The 20,241-nt window shown below is 56.5% G+C and overlaps 1 protein-coding gene across 1 annotated transcript in view; it reads left to right on the top strand.

The window, feature by feature from the left end:
- TECTA (tectorin alpha) overlaps positions 1-17,808 on the top strand; it is a gene marked incomplete at its 3' end in the record, with an annotated part of 28,086 nt that extends 10,278 nt beyond the window's left edge. Inside the window, exons 6-24 of the mRNA XM_009707984.1 lie at positions 1,948-2,360; positions 2,660-3,230; positions 3,740-4,332; positions 4,836-5,409; positions 6,623-7,233; positions 7,552-8,113; positions 9,477-9,676; positions 11,252-11,635; positions 12,020-12,306; positions 12,388-12,668; positions 12,843-12,953; positions 13,317-13,519; positions 14,245-14,408; positions 14,549-14,797; positions 15,371-15,533; positions 15,837-15,924; positions 16,613-16,729; positions 17,228-17,352; positions 17,700-17,808. Of these exons, the coding sequence (XP_009706286.1) occupies positions 1,948-2,360; positions 2,660-3,230; positions 3,740-4,332; positions 4,836-5,409; positions 6,623-7,233; positions 7,552-8,113; positions 9,477-9,676; positions 11,252-11,635; positions 12,020-12,306; positions 12,388-12,668; positions 12,843-12,953; positions 13,317-13,519; positions 14,245-14,408; positions 14,549-14,797; positions 15,371-15,533; positions 15,837-15,924; positions 16,613-16,729; positions 17,228-17,352; positions 17,700-17,808 (5,805 nt within the window). The remainder of the gene's footprint in view (positions 1-1,947; positions 2,361-2,659; positions 3,231-3,739; positions 4,333-4,835; positions 5,410-6,622; positions 7,234-7,551; positions 8,114-9,476; positions 9,677-11,251; positions 11,636-12,019; positions 12,307-12,387; positions 12,669-12,842; positions 12,954-13,316; positions 13,520-14,244; positions 14,409-14,548; positions 14,798-15,370; positions 15,534-15,836; positions 15,925-16,612; positions 16,730-17,227; positions 17,353-17,699) is intronic.
- Between the last annotated feature and the right edge of the window lie 2,433 nt (positions 17,809-20,241).

Here is a 20,241-nt window from a genome sequence, read left to right as displayed (position 1 = left end):
CATGCTCACGGACAGCTGGACCCAGCTTGCAAGGAATATTTGCAGCAAATTCTCAGTGCAGATGAGGCCTGACTGTCATCAGTGCTATATTTTTTTGCTTCCTGTGATTTTTAGTAGCATGGTGTGGCTGTGAGCCTCCATTTTTGCAGCCCAGAAGCAGAACTCTAACCTGAAGTCAAGGGTGGACGGAGCTCAAGTGTTTGGCAGGAATAGAATGCCACCGAGCTGTCGTCTCGATTCTTTTCTGTGACGCTGATGGTGGCAACGGGAATGACCTGCGGATGGCAATTTCCTCTGACCCCCTGAGTGGGAAAGCTGATGGTGTGGTCCTATTGCCCTTGTTTCTGCAGGAGGAACAGCAGATTTTCTGGGCAGGACAAATACCATGTCCCTGCACCAGTTATTGTGTCTGTGCATCACCAACAGCGTGGGGATAGAAAGGGATTAATAAATGCACACAGCAACTGCACAGGGACTTTGCTGGAGAGAGATTATTGTGTTACCATTTGAGAAATAAAACTGTCAGGAGTGTCCCCTGTGCTCCGAGAGTCTTTCTAGCAAGAGAGAATCGTCACTTGCCGATGGACACTGGAGATGTCACCACTCTGAGACATGTGGTTTCTTTATGTCCTGGTTTAGGACTGTGCCAAAGAAGGCTCACGAGACCCCAAGGCTCTTGCAGCCTCAGCGGAGGTTTCAGGTCCAACTGCTCCAGCTGTTTCCAGCTGCTGACCTCAGGAAGAAAAGCTGGATTTTGTAAAGGGGCTGAAAATGAGTCTCAGCTTTGCAGGTGACGAGGGCAGTGTGGGTAGATCTCACCACTGGGTTTGCGTTTCACGGTGGACAGCTGTTTGCCCTTCATGAGAGGAGATGCAGCACAAGGCGCTGGAGGTGAGAAGGCCTGCCATGCCTAATGGTGCTCATTTGCCCAAATCCCCTGCACCAGGACAGTTGGTGCAGGAACCCTCACAAGTGGGTCTTGATAAGAGGAGATGTTTGTTGCAGGGAAGCAGAAAATAGCTTTTTTTGTAGGAGGCAGGGAAGAGAACAAAAAGTTTAGGTGAGGTAAATTCAGGCAGCGCGCAGGGTGGAAACCGCGCACATGAGAAGTGTGAAAGATGGCCATATGGAGGAGAGGGAAACTCTCACGGGTATTTGCCACCCTTGTTCTCCCGTCCTCTCTGCCTCTCACGTCTCTCACCAGACAAACCTGCCTCCCTTTATAGCACCGCCGTGTAACAAGTCTGCTCAGTCTATTGCTGTGTGATCACTCATCGTTTCCCGTCGTCATGGGTGTATGGTGTGGAAGTTACTTATCAACAGCTCTTTGGTTTCATAACTACTATGAGCGCTTTCTGAATGGGAGCGAATTGCTTCTGGGCCACTGATGGCAGAGTCGCTCTTCGACCAGCAAATTTATGTGAACAGAGGAATTATGGAGATGGCAACAAAGCTGAAGGATGGTGCGAATACAGTGACAGTGCTGGAAACGGCCTCCAAAAGGTGCCAGCTTTACCAGTGAACTTTCCCTTTGAGAAAATAGCACAAATGGCTCTTGTGTCCCACGATACTGAAGCAGAACAAAGGTGGTGGGTGTCCAAAACAGAAGGAATAGCCTTCAAGTTAGCCAGCCTGTGGATTGCAGCACTGACCCCGGATTCACGACAGCACTCGCACCATCCCGTGGACCTGTGGTGCAGGTAGGACTTGAGGGGGACACACCGTACATTGAAAATGAAGCTTGCGATCGCAGCACTCTGCTGAATGGCTCTTGCCTGGAGTCTGCACAAGGAAGGCAGCTGAGAAGCCCGGTAGCAGGATGCTTTGGCGGCGGCCTGGATCAAAGGGTTGGCAGACCCCTCCGGGGACTGATGCGGTGCAGTCAGAGCATGTTCCTCTGTTTAGAGAAGTGATGTAGCGTGGGTTTTTCCCTTTCTGTCTTTCTAGGACAGTTTCTCCGTCAAGGGGAGATCTTCTGGGACAATGCCAACTGCACCACCAAGTGCCGCTGCCTGGACTTCAACAACGAGATCTTCTGCCAGGAGATGACTTGTGGCCCCTTTGAAGCGTGTGAGCTGAAGACCAAGTTCTTCCAGTGCGTGCCGGTGGAGAGCAGCACCTGCGTGGTGTTTGGAGATCCACATTACCACACCTTCGATGGCTTCCTCTTTCACTTCCAGGGTTCCTGCTCCTACCTCCTCGCCAGGCAGTGCTGGCCAGGCTCCCAGCTGCCCTACTTCAACGTGGAGGCCAAGAATGAGAACAGAGGCGGCTCCTCCGTCTCCTGGCTGAGGGATATTTTTGTGGAGGTCTACTCGCACAAGATCGTCCTCCCCAAGGGCAGCTTTGGGAAAGCAAAGGTAAGAGCTTCACTGAAAGGGGAGAACTTGCCAGACCGGCTCCTCTGAGGCGGCAGCAAGACCGTGACAGCAGCTTGGAGACCGTGGGATGGCACTTCTGGGCCCCACGTGTCCCTCAGGGAACGGTCACCGGTGACAGGCATGGTGGCAAATGCCTGTGGCTTACCAATGGCTGTCCTTCTGTGCATGTCCCTAAACCTAAGACCCTGTAACGGGGCTGTATGGCTCCTGTCTGTGTCCCAGTATGAGGGCTTTGTTATTTCATGCGCCAGCTCAGCTGTCTGGTGTTGTTCCCGCAGGTGGATGACTTGGTGGTATCCCTACCTATCTCTCTGGAACTGGGTGCAATAAAAGTCTACCAAAGTGGCTTGTCCACAGCCCTAGAGACCGACTTTGGCCTGCTAGTGACTTACGACGGACAACATTACGCCTCTGTCTCCGTTCCGGGTACATACATTAACGCCACGTGCGGTCTGTGTGGGAATTACAATAAAGACCCCGAGGATGATACCCTCCGCTCTGACGGGAGGTTGGCCTTGTCCGTGCCGGACCTCGGCGAGAGCTGGCGAGTGCCGCACCCTGAGCGGAAATGCTCACCCGGCTGCTTGGACAACTGCAGCGTCTGTGATGCTGCCACCGAGTCTCTCTATTTCACCTCCGAATACTGTGGCTTCATCAACAAGACCGGCGGGCCGCTGTGGGAGTGCAGCGCTGTCGTGGACCCCACCGCCTTCGTCCACAGCTGCGTTTACGACCTCTGCGGCGCACGGGATAATGGCACCAGCCTGTGCCAAGCCATCCAGGCGTACGCTGCAGTGTGCCAGGCCCTGGGCATCTCAGTAGGAGAGTGGCGCACCCAGACGGGATGCGGTAAGTGTTTGTGTGCTCGTGCCGGGAGCCTTCCCCTCTGGAGGAGGGGAGCAATTTCAGGGGTCTGCCTGTGTGCCCAGCAGTGGTGAGACAAGGGGGGAGAAATCCAGGGTCCTTTCTCTCCACGGCATCAGACTCCTGCACCAGCAAAATGGTGGGACAAGGTGGGAGCTCTGCAGACGGTTAGCTGCCGTGATGAGAGGTGGAGGCTGGACCGGAATGGGGACTGGCTGGTGGCAGGTTTCTTGGCCCACCTTCCTCACTTGCAGCATTAAATAGCGGTGGGCGGCTCAGTGGCTCTGGGGCTGTTTTGGAGAAGCTATTTCTTGCATGAGAGGAATGGCCGGGGAGGCATGGGAGGGAAATGGAGGGGGCAGTTCTACTGTGAAGTGGTGCTCCCAGGTCACTCTGCATTGTCTCCGCTGTGGGTCAATGGGAAAGAGGTAATTGGCCCCGAACCATGCCATAATATGGTCCTCCTGTTGTTTGTCTCACCTCTACACCCACAGCAACAGCCGTGCAGTGCCCGGAGCTCAGCCACTACTCCGTGTGCACCAGCAGGTGCCCTGCCACGTGTTCAGACCTCACAGCCCCGCTGGCCTGCGCTTCCCCATGTGCCGAGGGCTGTGAGTGCAATGAGGGCCACGTCCTCAGCACGGACCGCTGCATCCCTGTCCAGAAGTGCGGCTGCGATGTGAACGGCCGGTACTACGGCGTCGGGGAGTCCTTCTGGGCGGTGGCAGACTGCACGGTGGAGTGCCAGTGCGAGGACGGTGGGGAGGCCAGGTGCTTTAACACCACCTGTCCTGAAGGAGAGGTCTGCGCCATTGAGAACGGCTACCGGGGCTGCTACCCCAAGCGGGAGAGCCTGTGTTTGGTGGGGCAGAACCAGGTGCTGCAGACATTTGATGGCGTCGCCTTCACCTATCCGCTGGAGCACTCCTACACGCTGCTCAAAACCTGCCCAGAGAGACTGGACTTCATCGAGGTGGACATCAGCCAAAAGAAGCCCGGATCCACTCCCAACGGGCCACGTGTCGTGCGGATCCAGGCAGTCGGCCAAGAGGTGAAGATTGGAGGCACCAGCCTGTCGGAGATCAAGGTAAAGGTGCTGCCATCAGAGCAGCTCACTCCAGGGATGGGGCAGGAAGCAGTGGCTCACGGTATGAATCAGTGTGCCTTTGGAGAAGGGCTCGTGGGTCTGTAGCCGTGGACCGTTCCCCCAGGTTGGGGCCCTAGGCATCACGTTGGGACTTGGAGGAACCCTGTGTGGGCTGTCACTGTGTAGAGGCCCTTTAGGTGTCTGCAAAGTTTTTGTCACAGCACCGTTATTCCTGTTTGCATGCTGAGTCAGCTCTGGAGACTTTCCTGACATTGTGGTAGTCTCCTGCAACTTGTTTTTTTCCCTGGAAAAACATTCTCTGTAGGGCAAAAAGCAAGGAAACAACTGTATGCCCTCACTCAAAGGAGGCTCTGGGCCTTGGAGGGTGGGTCCAGGTCAGGAAGCGTTTAGCGTACTCAGTGTGGTGGAGACAGCAGGTGGGAACAGCCGTGCAAAGTCACGTCACCCTCCCTGAAGTGTTTCTATCTGCTTGTTACTTGTAGGTGAATGGTTACGATGTGGAGCTGCCCTATTTCCACCCTTCCGGCCGCCTGGAAATCTACCGTAGCGACAACGGCACCATGATGGAGTCAGAGGGCCTCCTGGCTATTGGCTACTACAATTCGGGTCTCCTGGAGATCCGCCTCTCCACTGCCTACTTCAACTGCACTGGGGGCCTGTGTGGCTTCTTCAACGGCAATGCCAGCGATGAGTTCTGCCTGCCCAAGGGCAAGTGCACAGACAATCTAGAGCTCTTCCTGGAGAGCTGGACCACATTTGACGAGATCTGCAACGGGGAGTGCGGGGACCTCCTCAAGGCTTGCAACAACGACTCAGAACTACTCAAGTCCTACAGGAGCCGCTCCAGCTGCGGCATCATCAATGACCCCACGAACAGCTCCTTCTTGGAGTGCCATGGCGTGGTCAATGTCTCAGCCTACTACAGGACGTGCCTCTTCCGTCTGTGCCAGAGTGGAGGCAACAGGTCGGAGCTGTGCGACTCGGTGGCACGCTACGCCAGTGCCTGCAAGAACGCTGAGGTGGATGTCGGCCAGTGGAGGAGCCACAGTTTTTGCCGTGAGTCTGACAAAGCTTTTAGGTACCTGGGGCAGGGAGAAGGCGGCATAGACCCCACTGGCCTCGGGCAGAGTCTTTTTGTCAGGGGCTTGTGGGTGCACAGAGCTGCTCTTCTTATGGGATGCTGAAAAGTACAGGCACTTTTTCCCCTGCCTCCTCTCTCATCTCCGGTGGGTACCCCTTACCCACAGGGTGCTCCTCTCTGGCCGAGCTGGAAGACACTCAATAGCAGAAGCGCTGTCTGGGAGGGAGGCCCTGACCCGATGGCGCTAACGGCAGCGTTAGATGTCCAAAGTCATACGAAGGGATAGGGGCAGAGGTGCCTAAATGCTGGTCATCTAGGGCAATTTTCCTACTCTCTTCCTTACCGGCCAACCAAAGATCAGCTTTGCAGTCAAAAGAGCTATGACCAGTAGAGCTTTCTGCTGTGAGGGAGACCGGCACATACGAAGCGTTCTCCCATGTAGCATGTGAAAGGGAAAGGGGAATGGTGGCAGGATGCAATGTCTCCCGAGCCCAAAGGCAAGGCAGGGCCACCCCATGTAGCGACAGTAGTTTCTAAGCAACGCTCATGCCAGCAGAGACAGATTTCCCAGTGAGGTGATTTTTTAGGGTGGCATTTCAGGAGGCATCAGGAGTTTTATGATGCAGTGCACAGGAGCATTCCAGAGCTGCAGATGGTGTGTGACAGTGCTGTACGCCACCACCAAAGGATAATTTGAATAACGTTTGTTTTTAGCTGCTGCTATAAATTTGCCGTTGATGGGAAAACATTCATAACTCAGAAGCAAATGTGAAAAATCCCCGGTGTGGAAGTACGTGGTGGGGAAGCAGCCCCCGTCTCCACTGTGGAGGTTTGAGGAAGGTGTCCGTTTGAGAAGGGGGGAGCAGCACACCCTCTTTGTTCTGGGTAGTGGCCTCAGGCCAAGCTCTGGCCTCGTACCCTCAAAAATAGGGGGAGGAGGTGTCGTTCAGCACATAGCAGAACAGGGCTGTGATGTAAGGAGGGTGATGGCTGAGAGAAGAAGAGGTCGCAAAGGGGATGAGCCGAGCCGGTGGCGGGTAAGGTGCTGGGACTGTTTTCCCTGTTGCTTTTTTTTCCCCAAATTGGTTGCCACTCACCCCATTCCCACCTTTTGCCTGTTCCCCTACCCCCTGCTGCCCAGAGCTGCCAGAGCTGAGAAGTCACGCTCCATGTTTGTTGGCCCTACAGCTCTCGCCTGCCCGGAGAACAGCCATTTCGAGGAGTGCATGAGCTGCGTGGAGACCTGCGAGACCCTGGCCACAGGTCCCGTCTGCGCGGACGTCTGTGCAGAGGGCTGTCAGTGCGATGAGGGCTTCGCCCTCCGTGGCAGCCGCTGCATTCCCCGTGGCGAGTGCGGCTGCAATTTCGAGGGGCGCCAGCTGGCCACCAACCAGACCTTTTGGATGGACATTGCCTGCCACTTCCTCTGCTACTGCAATGGCTCTGACAACAGCGTGTACTGCGAAAACATCTCCTGCAAGGACGATGAGTACTGCCTGGAGGAGAACGGCCTCTACTACTGCCACGTCCGCACTGATGCCTCCTGCATCATCTCCGGCTATGGACACTACCTGACTTTTGATGGCTACTCTTTTGACTTCCAGAGCAGCTGCTCACTCATCCTGTGCACCACGATCGCCTGGCCTAGGGCAGAGCGCTCGGACACTTTCCCGGCCTTCACTGTCACGGCCAAGAACGAGGATCGGGACACCTCTCTGGCCCTGTGGGTGAAACAAGTACAAGTGGAGGTCTTCAATTACAACATTGTCATCCACCGTGCCTACAAATATACTGTACTGGTGAGTGTTGGGCCATGAGGGCCATGGTTATTTCTCTCTGCCGTGACTCCGAAACCACAGAGCAATTCCCTAGGCATGATGCCTTATAGCTCGCGAGGTTTTCTGGGGGTCGGGAAGTGTGTACGCTCAGGCTTGTTCCTAGGGTGCTGCCAGGCACAGCTTCTGGGGGGGCCTTCCATTTTGGCTACCTTGTTTTGCATGTAGAGGCAAGGCCAGCGGGGACCTTGGTCCGGGAGTGCCGAGTCACCCTCATTTGTATCCTCCCACAGGATCCAATCATCATTCCCACTCACGATCATCTGGTTTCCTTCCCCGCAGATCAACGATGAGCGTCTCTACCTGCCCCTGAAGCTGGGCCAGGGCAAAGTGAACATCTTTGCCTTTGGCTTTCACATCGTAGTCGAGACTGACTTTGGGCTGAAGGTGGTGTACGACTGGAAGACCTTCCTCTCTGTCACGGTCCCACGCAGCTTCCAGAACCTGACCTATGGCCTCTGCGGCCGCTACAATGGCAACCCTGAGGATGACCTGGTGGCCGCCAGTGGCATGCCAGCCGCCAGCGTTACCGACTTCGTCCAGAGCTGGGTGAAGCGGGATGCATTCTGCCGTGTGGGCTGCGGCGACCGCTGCCCTGCCTGTGGGAAGGTGGAAGGCTTCTGGAAACCCCAGCAGCTCTGCAGCCTCATCCCGAGCCAAAGCGGTGTCTTTGCCAAATGCCACAGCAAGATCAGCCCCAGCTTTTTCTACAAGAACTGCCTTTTTGACACCTGCGTTGATGGGGGAGCCATGCAAACAGCCTGCAGCTGGCTGCAGAATTACGCCAGCACGTGCCAAACACAGGGCATCGCCATTACTGGCTGGAGGAACTTCACCTCGTGCTGTAAGTGCCACTCTGTCCCCGGGTCCTTCTCCTCTAGAGGTGCTTCCTGGGGTTGTGCAGCGTAGCCGTAGCACTTGTCAGACCTCACCCCATAAAGAGGTAGCAGAGCACCACATGGAGCACCAGCGGGCACCCGCCACCTCCAGGCCATCAACCCAGACACGTCCCAGGCGCCCACAGTCAGCACCTGGGGATGGCCCCAGGGACCCCCTCATTTTTTTGGCAGTTGACAGAGCGGTGAGCTAAAGCGGCACAGTAGGTGTGCACATAGTCACCACTGAGCCCACCAGACTGACCTGTCTGCAGACCAGGGAGGGGGAGGCCGAGACCCTGGCAGCTGGTCCCTCCCGCGCTTGCCGGGTGAGGCGGAGGTGTGGGATCAGGTGGATCTGGGGCACTGTGTTCTCTTGGAGTTGTTACAAACTGCGTGTGGTATAACAGGAGCAGGGATGGAAAGAAGGAAGCTTCAAGTTCAGAAGATATCAAGCCATCCCTCCATTGTTAAACAGGAATTATATTAGTCGCCTTCAAAGCCAAGAGTTCGTGTTTGCTCTAATGAAGCCACACGCTCTTGTCAATAAGATTACGATGCAATGTTCAATTAGGCTCTTGAGGATGGGGGCCGCAAGCTTCTCTGGCAGCCGATCTATCTGGCAAATCAGATGGGAAGCAATTGTCTTTGCTAACAAGACCGAAAATTAAATTTATGTTGTTCTCCCTTCTAATGAGCAAATTCATGGCTCATAAGGCACTGCTTTCATAGGGCAGGGGTGGTGAGGCCATCGATCGGCACCCCGCATGCCGAGTCTGAAATGGTCCCTGGTAGGCGCAGGGAGAAGCGGCCCGCTCGGGCACAGGCAGCATCCTTCACAGGCTTCACGCTCTGATGGCACAGCAAAAGCACGTCCCCTGAAACATGTCCCCACAAGGAGAGTGCGGAGGCTCTGTGCATTGCCTGAAAGGCCCCAGGGCCAGCACGAGCGTCCCTCCTGCAGGGAGATGTCAGTGAGCAGGCTTGTTTGTGGGAGAGCCGGGAGCACGGGGAAAGGGCTTTCGGGAAACTGAGGTGCAGGAGCTCAGAGACAGTGGTGAGTAATGGAAAAGTGTTGCTCAGCATGGAGTAGGCGGCTGGCAAGTGGTGTAGGATGGAGGGACAAAGGCTGCCTTTTCCCTTTGGTTGCCTGCCTGGGAGCTCTGGGTCTCTCTCTGGACAACGTGGTCCACGTTAACCACCTTGGCAGGGGAGTTAGCTACCCAGGGACACCAAGTGGCAGGGATTCCAGCCCCACGTGTGGCTGTGGGCCAGGTTGGTTTTGTCCAGGGAGCTAATCTGTATCCGTTTTGTCCTCTGGTAATGTCCCAGCCGTCAGCTGTCCCCCCAACAGCCACTACGAGAGCTGCGTGTCCCTGTGCCAGCCCCGATGCGCTGCCATCCGACTGAAGAGCGACTGCAGCCACTACTGCGTGGAGGGATGTCAGTGCGACCCTGGGTACGTCCTCAATGGCAAGAGCTGCATCCTACCTCACAACTGCGGCTGCTACTCTGACGGCAAATACTATGAGGTACACTGCTCACATCCTTCTCTCAGGGCTTTCTTCCACCCTCTTTCCGATATTTCTGGGCAGAGTCTCGTGTCCTGAGCAGGGACAGTGGTCAGGCCAGGCCAGTACTGGGTGTTGCGCTGGGTCCGTTTGCCAGGGTCATAGCCTTAGTCAGAGAGAGTGCTCTCTGCAAGGCCTGGAGGGACAGGTCCTCTCCTTCATCAGCATCATGTGTGTCTGCCGGTCCATGGCCATGCTTGGGGATTGCTCTGAAGTCTGGTGTTTTTGCACCAAGCAAGAGTGGGTGGGGAACAAGGGGCAGAGCAGGCAGATGTGCATGGAGCAGAGGCAGAGAGAGGCAAAGCGGGCTTGGTAGCACAGCCCCATTGATGGCCTGTGGGATGTTTGATGGCTGAATGTTGATGGCTGGTATTTGCTGGGGTGTGGTGTCCCGAGTCTTCCTCTGAGCTGCAGGGCACATTGCCATCTCTCCTGCTGGAGGAGTCCCTGTGTTGGGGCCGGGGTCCACCTCCGATCTGACTACCGGCACACACTCAGGTCAGGTGGCTTACACATAAGGGTGCTTCTCATTTGCCAGTCTCGTTTCCAGCCTGAGTGTCTTGCACGGCCGCTCTGTCACAGCTTGGGTGTGAGGAAGGCTGGCATAGAGCAAGGAAGCCTTGATCTGAGAGCCTGTGGGAATTATATCCCCTAGAGGAGTAGAAAAACGGAGTCGGTAAGACTCCACAAGGCAAGAGCCTGGTACCATGCTGGTGATGGAAACCATGGTTGTTGGTGAGGGTAGGGATGATTCAGTGGAAGCACGAGACTCTTGCAGCTCTAGGGGTTACCAAGGGTAGAGAGGAGAGGGATGTCCTCCCATGGTGTGCTGTGTAGTGAGTCTTTCCGTCTGGCAAAATCGTCACATGGTTGTCAGTTGAGGATGTCTTGAGTGTCAGGCAGGCACAGGAGGGAACTGGCGGAGGCGGGGAAGAAAGGGTAGTAACTGGGAGGACTGGCTTTGATGAGTGCCAAAGTCCAGTACTGTATGACCACATTGTTCCAGGTATTTCACACAAGACAGGTTTAATGTTTTGCATGAAATTTACTTATGTGTAGCTATCAGATGTTACTAGGAAGTTTGAATCGCAGGGTGTTTTACTGGTGGCATTGCTCATGTTCTGGTGGGTTGTATTTTGTGTTGGTGAAACTGCTCTACATAAGGTGTCTTTGCCAAGCCCCGCACCCATAAGGAGCCAGTATTGGGGTACTGTCATATGGGGACCCTAGCAGATGGGTTGGTGGCCGGCAGGGTGCAAAAAAGAGGTCAAGGAGGTATTCAGTGTGCTGTGGGTTTTGTGCGTGTACAAGAGGTGAGGGAGGTTGCGGTGGCAGTGGAAACGTGCAGTTGCCTCATGCCTGTGGGTAGCAGAGATGTTGCAAGGTAGGTGCCAGCTGCCAGCGTGTTCTTTGCATGTTTTCCTCTGTCCTCGTTGCCTGCTCTTGCTTGCCGTGAACAGAGGGGCGTGTAAACCTTGGCCCAAGCATCTGCAGGGGTCCCCAGCCCTGCCAGCTGATGATGAGTCCCTGTTTCAGCCCAAGCAGCTCTTCTGGAACGGGGATCCCCCCCGCCGGTGCCGCTGCTTCCGGCGCAACCTCATCCAGTGCGACCCGCGGCACTGCAAGTCGGACGAGGAGTGCGCCCTGCGCAATGGCGTCCGTGGCTGCTTCAGCACCAGGAGCTCTTTCTGCCTGGCGGCAGGCGGCGGCGTCTTCCGCACCTTCGACGGAGCCTTCCTCCGCTTCCCCGCCAACTGCGCCTTCGTCCTTTCCACCATCTGCCAGAAGCTGCCCGACTTCTCCTTCCAGCTCATCATCAACTTTGACAAGTGGTCCTCACCCAATCTCACAATCATCTCCCCCGTGTACTTCTACATCAACGAGGAGCAGATCCTCATCAGTGACAGGAATACTGTCAAGGTAAGATCTCATCAGGGTATCCGCCCGCTCCAGAACAGAGGGGTACAGAGGGCTGGCTATCGCTGTAGCATCGCTGAGTCTCTGAAGGGTGCTGTCTGTGGCCTTTCCTGGTGAGCGATGAGTCCCAGGCTACAGCATCTGCACGAGTCGGGATCCCTTTGTGGCACGGTCTCGTGCAGGCATTTAAGGGAGGCAGTGCGCTCAGAGCAATCCATCAGGCTGGAAGGAGGAGGATGTACCAGCCCTTGCCAAAGACAAGGTAGTGTACTTTCACAGCTTGGATAGTGGGAGGCAGTCATGGAGCTGTTTGCAGGTGGCTCGCACTCGCATCCAGAGATGGAGGGGACGGGAGGAACTTCAGCCTCGTGTCCTCTCTTGTGCCAGGTGAATGGCAGCCAGGTGAGCATCCCCTTCGTCACGGGGCTTTCCACAAAGATCTTCAGCCAGGAGGGCTTCCTGGTCATCGACTCCAGCCCCGACATCCAGATCCGCTACAATGGCTTCAATGTCATCAAAATCACCATCGGGGAGCGGCTGCAGAACAAGGTGTGCGGCCTCTGTGGCAACTTCAACGGCGACCGGACGGATGACTATGCAACACTGCGAGGGAAGCCAGCGATCAGCAGTGTGGTGCTCGCGCAGAGCTGGAAGACCAACGGCATGCAGAAGAGGTGAGCGGACGGCCCTTCCCCGCCGGGCGGGAGCAGGGCCGGCCGCGACGGGAGCTCCCGCGATGTGTCCAATGCCCACAGCTGCAATGAGCTGCAGTACTCGCAGTACGCCGCCTCCTGCGACAACGTCCAGATCCAGGAGCTGCAGAGTGACAGCTACTGCCTGAAGCTGACGGACATGAAAGGCTTCTTCCAACCCTGCTACGGCCTCCTGGACCCCCTGCCCTTTTACGAGTCCTGCTTTCTGGACGGCTGCTACAACCACAAGAAGATCCAGCTGTGCGGCTCACTGGCCGCCTATGGCGAGGCCTGGCGCACCTTTGGCATCCTGGGCACGGAGTGGATCGAGAAGGAGAATTGCTGTAAGAGAGCCAGGGGCCATCTAGGTTGAAGGGAAGCGCGTCCCACTGGGACCGCAACTGGTGGGAGACGGGGAGAGTGCCTGCTACGGAGGGGGCAGGCTGTGGCGGTTGGAGGTGTCTGCCCTGCGGTCTGAGGGTAAAGATCGTGTTTGCGCTCTGTCTTATGCTGTTTAGCAGGAGTGGTGGAAGATCCCTGCGTGGGCGCTGACTGCCCCAACCGCAGCTGCGAGCTGGACAACGGTGGGGAGCTGTGCGGCTGCATCGAGCCTCCGCCCTATGGGAACAGTGAGTCCTCTGGTCTCGGCCACAGGGTTGGCGCTGAGCGGCGCAGGCGTGTGCGTGTTAGGCCATTGTACTGCTGGGGCTTTGGGAAGGGAGGTGGTAAGGGCCAGGACCTCTGCTGAGAGGGGGTTTTGTGACTGTGTGCAGTTCAGGACAGGAGCAGGGAGCGGGTTTTCTGAAGCGCATGTTATGGGCGTCTCTGCCTTGGGAGCACTTTGAGCAGCAGGGATGTCAGATGGGCAGGGTGCGTGGCAGGAGAGGATCCCGGCCTGTTTCTGGCAGTGGGGAGGAGGGCTGGGCAGGCTGGCGGCCTGGGCCTGTGGTGCCATTTGTGGTGACCTGAAGCTGTCTTGTCTTCTCCTCTAGCCACCCATGACATCATTGATGCAGAGGTGACCTGCAAAGCCGCCCAAATGGAGGTGTCCATTTCAAAGTGCAAGCTGTTCCAGCTGGGCTTTGAGCGTGAAGGGGTGCGGGTCAATGACCGCCACTGCCCTGGCATCGAAGGGGAGGACTTCATCTCCTTCCAGATCAACAACACCAAAGGCAACTGTGGCAACGTGGTGCAGGTGAGCCAGGACTTGGGCATACTGGGCTGGGAGCGGAGGCCAGGCTGCTCATCTTGAGTGTCTTATTCATGTGAACTTGAGGGTGGAGGAGGCAGGGGGAGCGTGCCTTTGGGAGGCGGCTTGATGGAGCCAAAGGGACATGAGAGTCAGCTGGCATCTGGGACATGCACTTATCTCTGACCATCAATCAGGGCGGCTTGTGCTTGGGCAGTAGGTCATGGGCAGGCTTTGTAGCATGCACGGTTCTTTGGTGTGCGGTCGCCATCACCTCACTGACTGGAATCCCAGTCCTGGGGATGTGGGAGGAAACAGAGGAGTAGTTGGGAGACTGAGGAGAGCGGTCTGTGTATTCTAAGCTGTTGTGTATGCAAGGAACTTGTTGGCATGGGGGGCCATTGAGGCAGTGTGGCTTCACGGCAGCTGAGCAGTCCTCCTCCGCAGCAGCCCAGCTTGATGTCAGTGCGGGGGTGCAAGTCAGTGTGAGTGATGCTCAGGAGGTGCTTTTGTGGGGTGGGGGGTCGGGAGAAACCGAGTCAGGTCTTGTAAAATAAGGGTGCTGCCTAGTGGTTCTTAGCCCTGCCGTACCGTACCCTTTCTGGCCAGAAGCGACAGAGAGGCAGCAGGGCCCTTGGCATCATGCGGCTTGTTCAGCGGCCCAGGTGTTCATTAGGAGCAGGGGAGCAGAGATGGCAGGTCTCAAGTGATGCCCTGTGTTCCTTCTGCAGTCGAACAGCACGCACATAGTGTACAAGAACACGGTGTGGATTGAGAGCGCGAACAACACAGGCAACATCATCACCCGGGACCGGACCATCAACGTGGAATTTTCCTGTGCCTACGAGCTGGACATCAAGATCTCCCTGGATTCAGTTGTGCGGCCGATGCTCAGGTAGGAGCTGGGGTGAGCCACGCAGCCTCTCCCGTCGCACAAGCATGGGAGTGCGAGATGGCAAGGGTCCAAAGCGAGATATCGAGTCGGGGGTTCATAGCCCTTCCACTGTCTGAGCTGGTATTTTTTGTCATTGGTAGTGTGATTAACCTGACGGTGCCGACACAGGAAGGGAGCTTCACAACCAAGATGGCCCTGTACAAGAACTCGTCCTACAAGCACCCCTACCGACAGGGTGAGGTGGTGCTCACCACCCGGGATGTGCTCTATGTGGGGGTCTTTGTCGTCGGGGCCGATTCCAACCACTTGATCCTGATGCTGAACAAATGCTACGCAACCCCTTCACGGGACAGCAATGACAAGCTGCGCTACTTCATCATCGAGGGAGGGTGAGCGACCGCGGGACAGGTGGCCCAGCATGCCCCATTGGTTTTTGTCATGTCTGTCAGGGAGGATGCTCAAAGGGGCATTGTTGTCAGTTGGAGCTGCTTTCGGTCAGTGAGACAGTTGACCAAGATGCAGAAAGGGTGGGGAACAGGGCAGCTTACGTTGTTAGTGCAGGAGTTAGTTTGCTTAACGTAGAGGTAGCTGGAGGCCCTGCATGCGACGGAGTCCCAGCCATGAACAGAAGCAGCCTTCCCTGTGTCGCCAATGCTGTGGGTGTCAGGGCATCCATAGGAGATGGGGGGTGTCAGGGCATCCATAGGAGATGGGGGGGGATGTGCATTGTGGCAGAGGTGTCTTGGGAAGTGGGAGTACAATGAAGTCAAAAGTGCAGGAGAGGGTCACGCTACAGAAGCAGGATGCAATGCACTCATCCAGAGGAGGTGGGCATGGCAGGACCTAAGCGTGCTGCCATGGGACCCAGGGCGAGGGGCCTTACGGGGATGGGGCGAGCGGTGTCCCTCAAGGGAGGGTCCCGGTCCCGGGAGGGCCAGAGTGAGAGTTGGTGATTTGCGCAGGTGCCAAAACATGAAGGACAACACCATTGGCATAGAGGAGAACGGGGTGTCGTTGACATGTCGCTTCCATGTCACGGTCTTCAAGTTCATTGGGGATTATGATGAAGTTCACCTCCACTGTGCTGTCTCGCTTTGTGATTCAGAGAAATACTCCTGCAAAATAGTAAGTGGGGCAAGTGATGAGGGACGGGTTGCTTGCTTTGCAGGGCTCTGGTGGAGCATGGCGAGCCCAGCTGCCCCAGCATCAGAGAGGCGGCTGGAGATGTAGTCCCAGGGGCAAGGCCAGGAGGGTCGCGTGTCCCTCTAGGTGCTGGCAGGAGCTCCCTGCTATGGGCAGGTTGCCTCAGCACCCATGCTCTCTGAGCCTGGTCGCAAGGTCCCTTTGGGAGCCGGGCTGGCCGGAGGGTCACGGAGGGGACCCGGGCAGGGGCCGACACTGATGGAAATGGTGTTTATCCCTGCGTAGAACTGCCCTCAGCACACAAGGATGGCCAGCGCATTTGCCGAGGAGCCCAAGGAGCAGATCATCTCGGTGGGGCCTATTAGGAGGAAGCGTAAGTGTGTGTGACCTCAAGGAAGGCTGTGGGGCTTTGATTTCCAGGTCTAGCTGGTGATGTGCTGTGGGGCAGCAGCTGAGTGTGGCAGGATCCTGGGGCGAGGAAGTACATGTGCATGTGTGTGTCCTGTGGGGAGAGGCTGTTCCTTTGAGCAGGAATCTGGACAAGCACAAGAGACAACTCAGGGTTTTTTTGCTGCCGGGAGGCAAGGGTGGAGGGTGCGTGGGTCTCGGTTGTGGGTGCAGGTGTGGGCCACGTCGGGGATGCACCTTGCTCGGGGGTGTGTGTTCTTTGCAAGGGGTCCATGGGTGGTTGCGCAGGAGATGGCGTGATGGCAGGGTGGGTGGCAGGAGTCCGGGGTGGTGTGGGGTGCTCTGTTTCTGGCCATGTGGCCCCATGCTGTGGGTGCTCTGCTTTGTCTTCCTGAAAGGCCCCTGGAAGGTTGTGAGCATCAGACTAGGTGCTGCTTTAGGGTCATGGGGGATGATGGGAGCCTAGCTGGGTCCTAGCATCATCCCCACACCATCTGTGATGTGAGGGCCTGCCTGGCAGGTGCTGGGTGTGCTCTTGTGGGCCCTGTTGTTGTAGCAGGGAGTGTGGGAGTGTGGGTCTTAGGCAGCCAAGGATCGGGGGCTTGTGTTCTGGTGGCATGGCTCAGATGTCTTCCTTTGCTCTTTGTGCCCAGGATCAGACTGGTGCGAGGACAATGGAGGCTGCGAGCAGATCTGCACAAGCCAGGCTGATGGACCCCTCTGCAGCTGTGTGACGGGCACGCTGCAAGGGGATGGCAAGAGCTGCAGGGGCAAGTACTGGGGGTCGCGCAAGAGGAGTTGGGGCAAGCTTAGCAGGAGGCTTCTGTGTCTGAGCCGAGGGGCCATAGGGGTGAACGGTGTGGGGAAGGTGCCGAGAACGTGCAGCATGTTGCAGATAGGAGGGAGGTGAAGGGCAGGGAGCCAGATGCGTGCCATTCCCAGGGGATGGAACTGCCTGGCAGCGTGGTGCCTGAGGGCTGTGAGGCCAGTGATGGCAGACTTTGAAGAGCGGGCACGCAGTCAGTTGCCAGTACGGTGATGGTGTATAGCATGGTGCAGGGCAGCGGCAGGGTAGAGTAAAGGCCATGGGTAGAGTCTGGAGGTCAAGGAAGGGGCTTGGGGGCGGGGGGCCGAGCCATGACACGGGGCACTCAGGAGGGTGCGGGACCGGCACAGTTTGCGGGGCACCTAGGGTGTCGGGAGGGTGGGGAACCACTTATGGCGTGCATGCCAGGTCCCAGCTCATGTGGGTCTTGTTGTGTCGGCAGCCTCCAGCTCTTCAGGGGGGCACCGTGCCCAAGCGACCCTTCTGGTGGCTTTTTTTTCGGTGCCTGTGGTTGCGCGCATCTCTGCGGGACCTGACCTCGTAGGTGTGGCTCTGCCGCCCAGCCAAGTACTGTTCTCGTGTCAGCCTGAGTCTTTGTAGGGTAGGAGACAGCACCCTCACAGCGGCCAAGCTGCCGCCGACCCATCCTGTTGCATGGAGGCAAGCAAACGCCTTGACCCAGAGAGAGAGAGATCGGATGCAGACCTGGCCGTGAAGGTGGCATGTGGCAGGCACGGCGACAGCAAGGCAAAGATGGATGTTTGCTGGCATCGATGCGGGACTTGAGGATGTGGGGTGTTTTTCAGGTTTCTGGCATTGATGTGGGACTCCGGGAGGTGTTTTTGGCAGGTTTCCATCATTGATGTGGGACTTGAGGGGTTTTTTGCAGCTTTTTCCCAGGCTTTCCCTTGTAGCATGCATTGCAGGTGGCCCGCACCCGTGTCGGTAATGCGGGCCAGGCCGGAGCGCGTGGTCCTCAGGAGCTGCCGTCGGTGTCTTACGAGCACAGAGACTTGGCCAAAGGTAGGTGTCGCGGCACGGGTCACGGGCCAGAGCAGCGCATCGTTGTTGTCAGATGTCGTGACGCCTTGGGAGAGTGTTGCGCTCTGGCTCTCCAGAGCAGAGGTGTTTTTGAGGGTGTGGCGGAGGGCTGAGCTCATCCCCAGGGGTCTGGGAAGTTTGTCAGTGTGCTGCAGTGGTGACAAGTCGGTCCCAATGTTTGGAAAGAGGTACCTTCTGGCAGGCAGGAGTGAAAGCCAGAGAAATGAGGGATGGAATCCCATCCCATGTTTGCTTGGTGTCCTGCAGCAGAGCTTTTCGAGTGGGAAGAACAGGGTTGGGGTCTATGGGTGTGGGGCTGCGTCAGGGCGCCTGGTGGGAGAGTTGAGAGTGGCCTCAGGGTGCTGGTGGGTGTGGGGGAACTGTCTGTGTTGGTGTCTTGTCTTGTGTTTGTACTCTGTGAAACGGCTGCGTGGGAATAAATTGTTGTAATCCTTCGTAAGCGGTGTGGTCCTGTGTGCTGGCGGTGAGGCTGGGGAGAAGCAGCTGGGGCTGGGGGGGGGGGAGAAGCAGCTGGGGCTGGGAGGATGCTGGGTCTGGAGAGAGACCCCGGGAGGGATGGGGAGCAGAGGCTTCAGGGGGCCGGGCAGGGGCTACGTATGGGGCACACCAGAGCCAAGGGCTCTGATTGTTGGCTTGGTGTTCCTGGCACAGGCGTACTCTCTGGGTCAAGGGGCTGTTTGTTTGCAGCTGGGGGGAGGCCTGGGAGGGAGGGGTCTCTCAGAGAGCAGAAGCAGTTGTGAGCGGTGGCTTGATATACTGGAGGGGGTCTGGTGCAGGAGCTTGCCTGGTGAGGGCCCTTTCTGCCGGGGCGGGCGAGGGATGGAGGGTGAGGCTCATGAGGAGAACTGGAGGAGGAACTGGAAGTGTTGGTCAGCTCCTGGAACTTACGAGTACCACAAGAGCTAGCGGATGTTACGGCGGGACCCCTCTTGATCATCTACTGAAGGTTTTGGAAGTCTGGGGCGATCCCCACTGACTAGAAGCTAGCTAACATTATTGCAGTCTACAAAAAGAGCTTGAGGGAAGACCCAGGGAACTACAGACCTTGTTAGCCTAACCTCACTTCTTGGAAAAATTATGGAGAAGATCATACTGGGTACTATGGAAAGGCATTGAAAGAGTCATGCAATCACTGGGCACAGTCAGCATGGGTTCACAAAGGGAAAGTCTTGTTTAAGTAATTGGATATCCTTCTACAATAAGGTCACCTGCCTAGTGGATGAAGGGAAGGCAGCGGGTGCAGTTTTTCTGGATTTCAATAGGGCTTTTGATTCTTTCCTTCACAGCGTTCTTTCGGACAAGTTGTCCAAGCACAGGACGAGCGTGTTCATGGCATGCCAGGCAAAGAACCAGCCAAAGGGCAGAGCTCGAAGGGTTGTGGCAAACGAGGCTACATCTGGCTGGTGACCAGTCACTGGTGGCATTCCTTGGGATTAAATTCTCAGGCCAGTTCTGTTCAGTATATGTATGTATTGACGATCCAGATGCAGGAGTCGAACACACTATTAGCAAGGTCGCCAATGACACTAAACTGGGAGGTGCTGTGGCCCCTCTTGAGGGACGTAATGCCTTGTAGAGGGATCTAGATAGCTTGAAGCATTGGGCAGCAATTCATGGGATGAAATCTAAGAAGGTGAAATGCTGGATTCCACACCTAGGACAGAGTAAGGCTGGGCACAAGTCTAAATAGGAAGAAGAGTGGCCCTGCAGAAAGGGATCCGGGGGACCTGGTTGACAGTAGGCTCAATAGGAGTCAGCAGCGTGCCCCAGCAGCCGAGAGGGCAAACCCTCTCTGTTTCCCCTCATCTCTGTCTCCCTTGTCCCTCTTTCTTGCCTGGCCCTGTCTCTTGCCTTCTCTGTCTCTCGCAGCTCTTTCTGTGTGCCCCTCTGTCTGTCACCCCCCTGCCAGGTCTCTGTGTCTTGCCCCAGCTGCCCACGTGGTTTTGGCTCCTTGGTTCTCTCTGTTTTCCCTTACCTGCTGCTGTCTCTTTATGTGCCTCTTTCCTGTGTAGCCCTTGTCTCTCTGCCCCCCACCTTGCCCCTCTGTCTCTTTCTGTCAGCCCTGTCCCTTTTGTTGTTCCTCTCTCCCCTCTCTCTGTAATTTCCCCTGTGTAAGGAAGTTTTCTATTTTGTGTGTCTTTGTAGGCGTCTCCCCTTGGGTGTCGTCTTGTCCCCCTCTCCCTCTGTCTATCCTCTCTGTAGCTAATCTCTGTCTCTGTCTTGTCCCTAGCTTGCTTCTCCATCTGGGTGTTGTAAGCCTCCGTGTCTGTGTCTTGTGTCGCGCCCTGTCTACTTCCCTCCGCCCCTGTGTCTTTTCTTGCTGCTTTATCTGTTTTAGGGGTTCCTTGCTCTGATTTCTGCCTTTTTTTCTGTGTCTCTAGGTGTTCTCTCTTC

The sequence above is a fragment of the Cariama cristata genome, unplaced genomic scaffold (assembly GCF_000690535.1).
Source record: "Cariama cristata isolate BGI_N322 unplaced genomic scaffold, ASM69053v1 scaffold21399, whole genome shotgun sequence".
NCBI classification, from domain to species: domain Eukaryota; kingdom Metazoa; phylum Chordata; class Aves; order Cariamiformes; family Cariamidae; genus Cariama; species Cariama cristata.
Note: the sequence above shows the minus strand (reverse complement) of the source record. Positions and strands in the feature narration are given on the sequence as shown.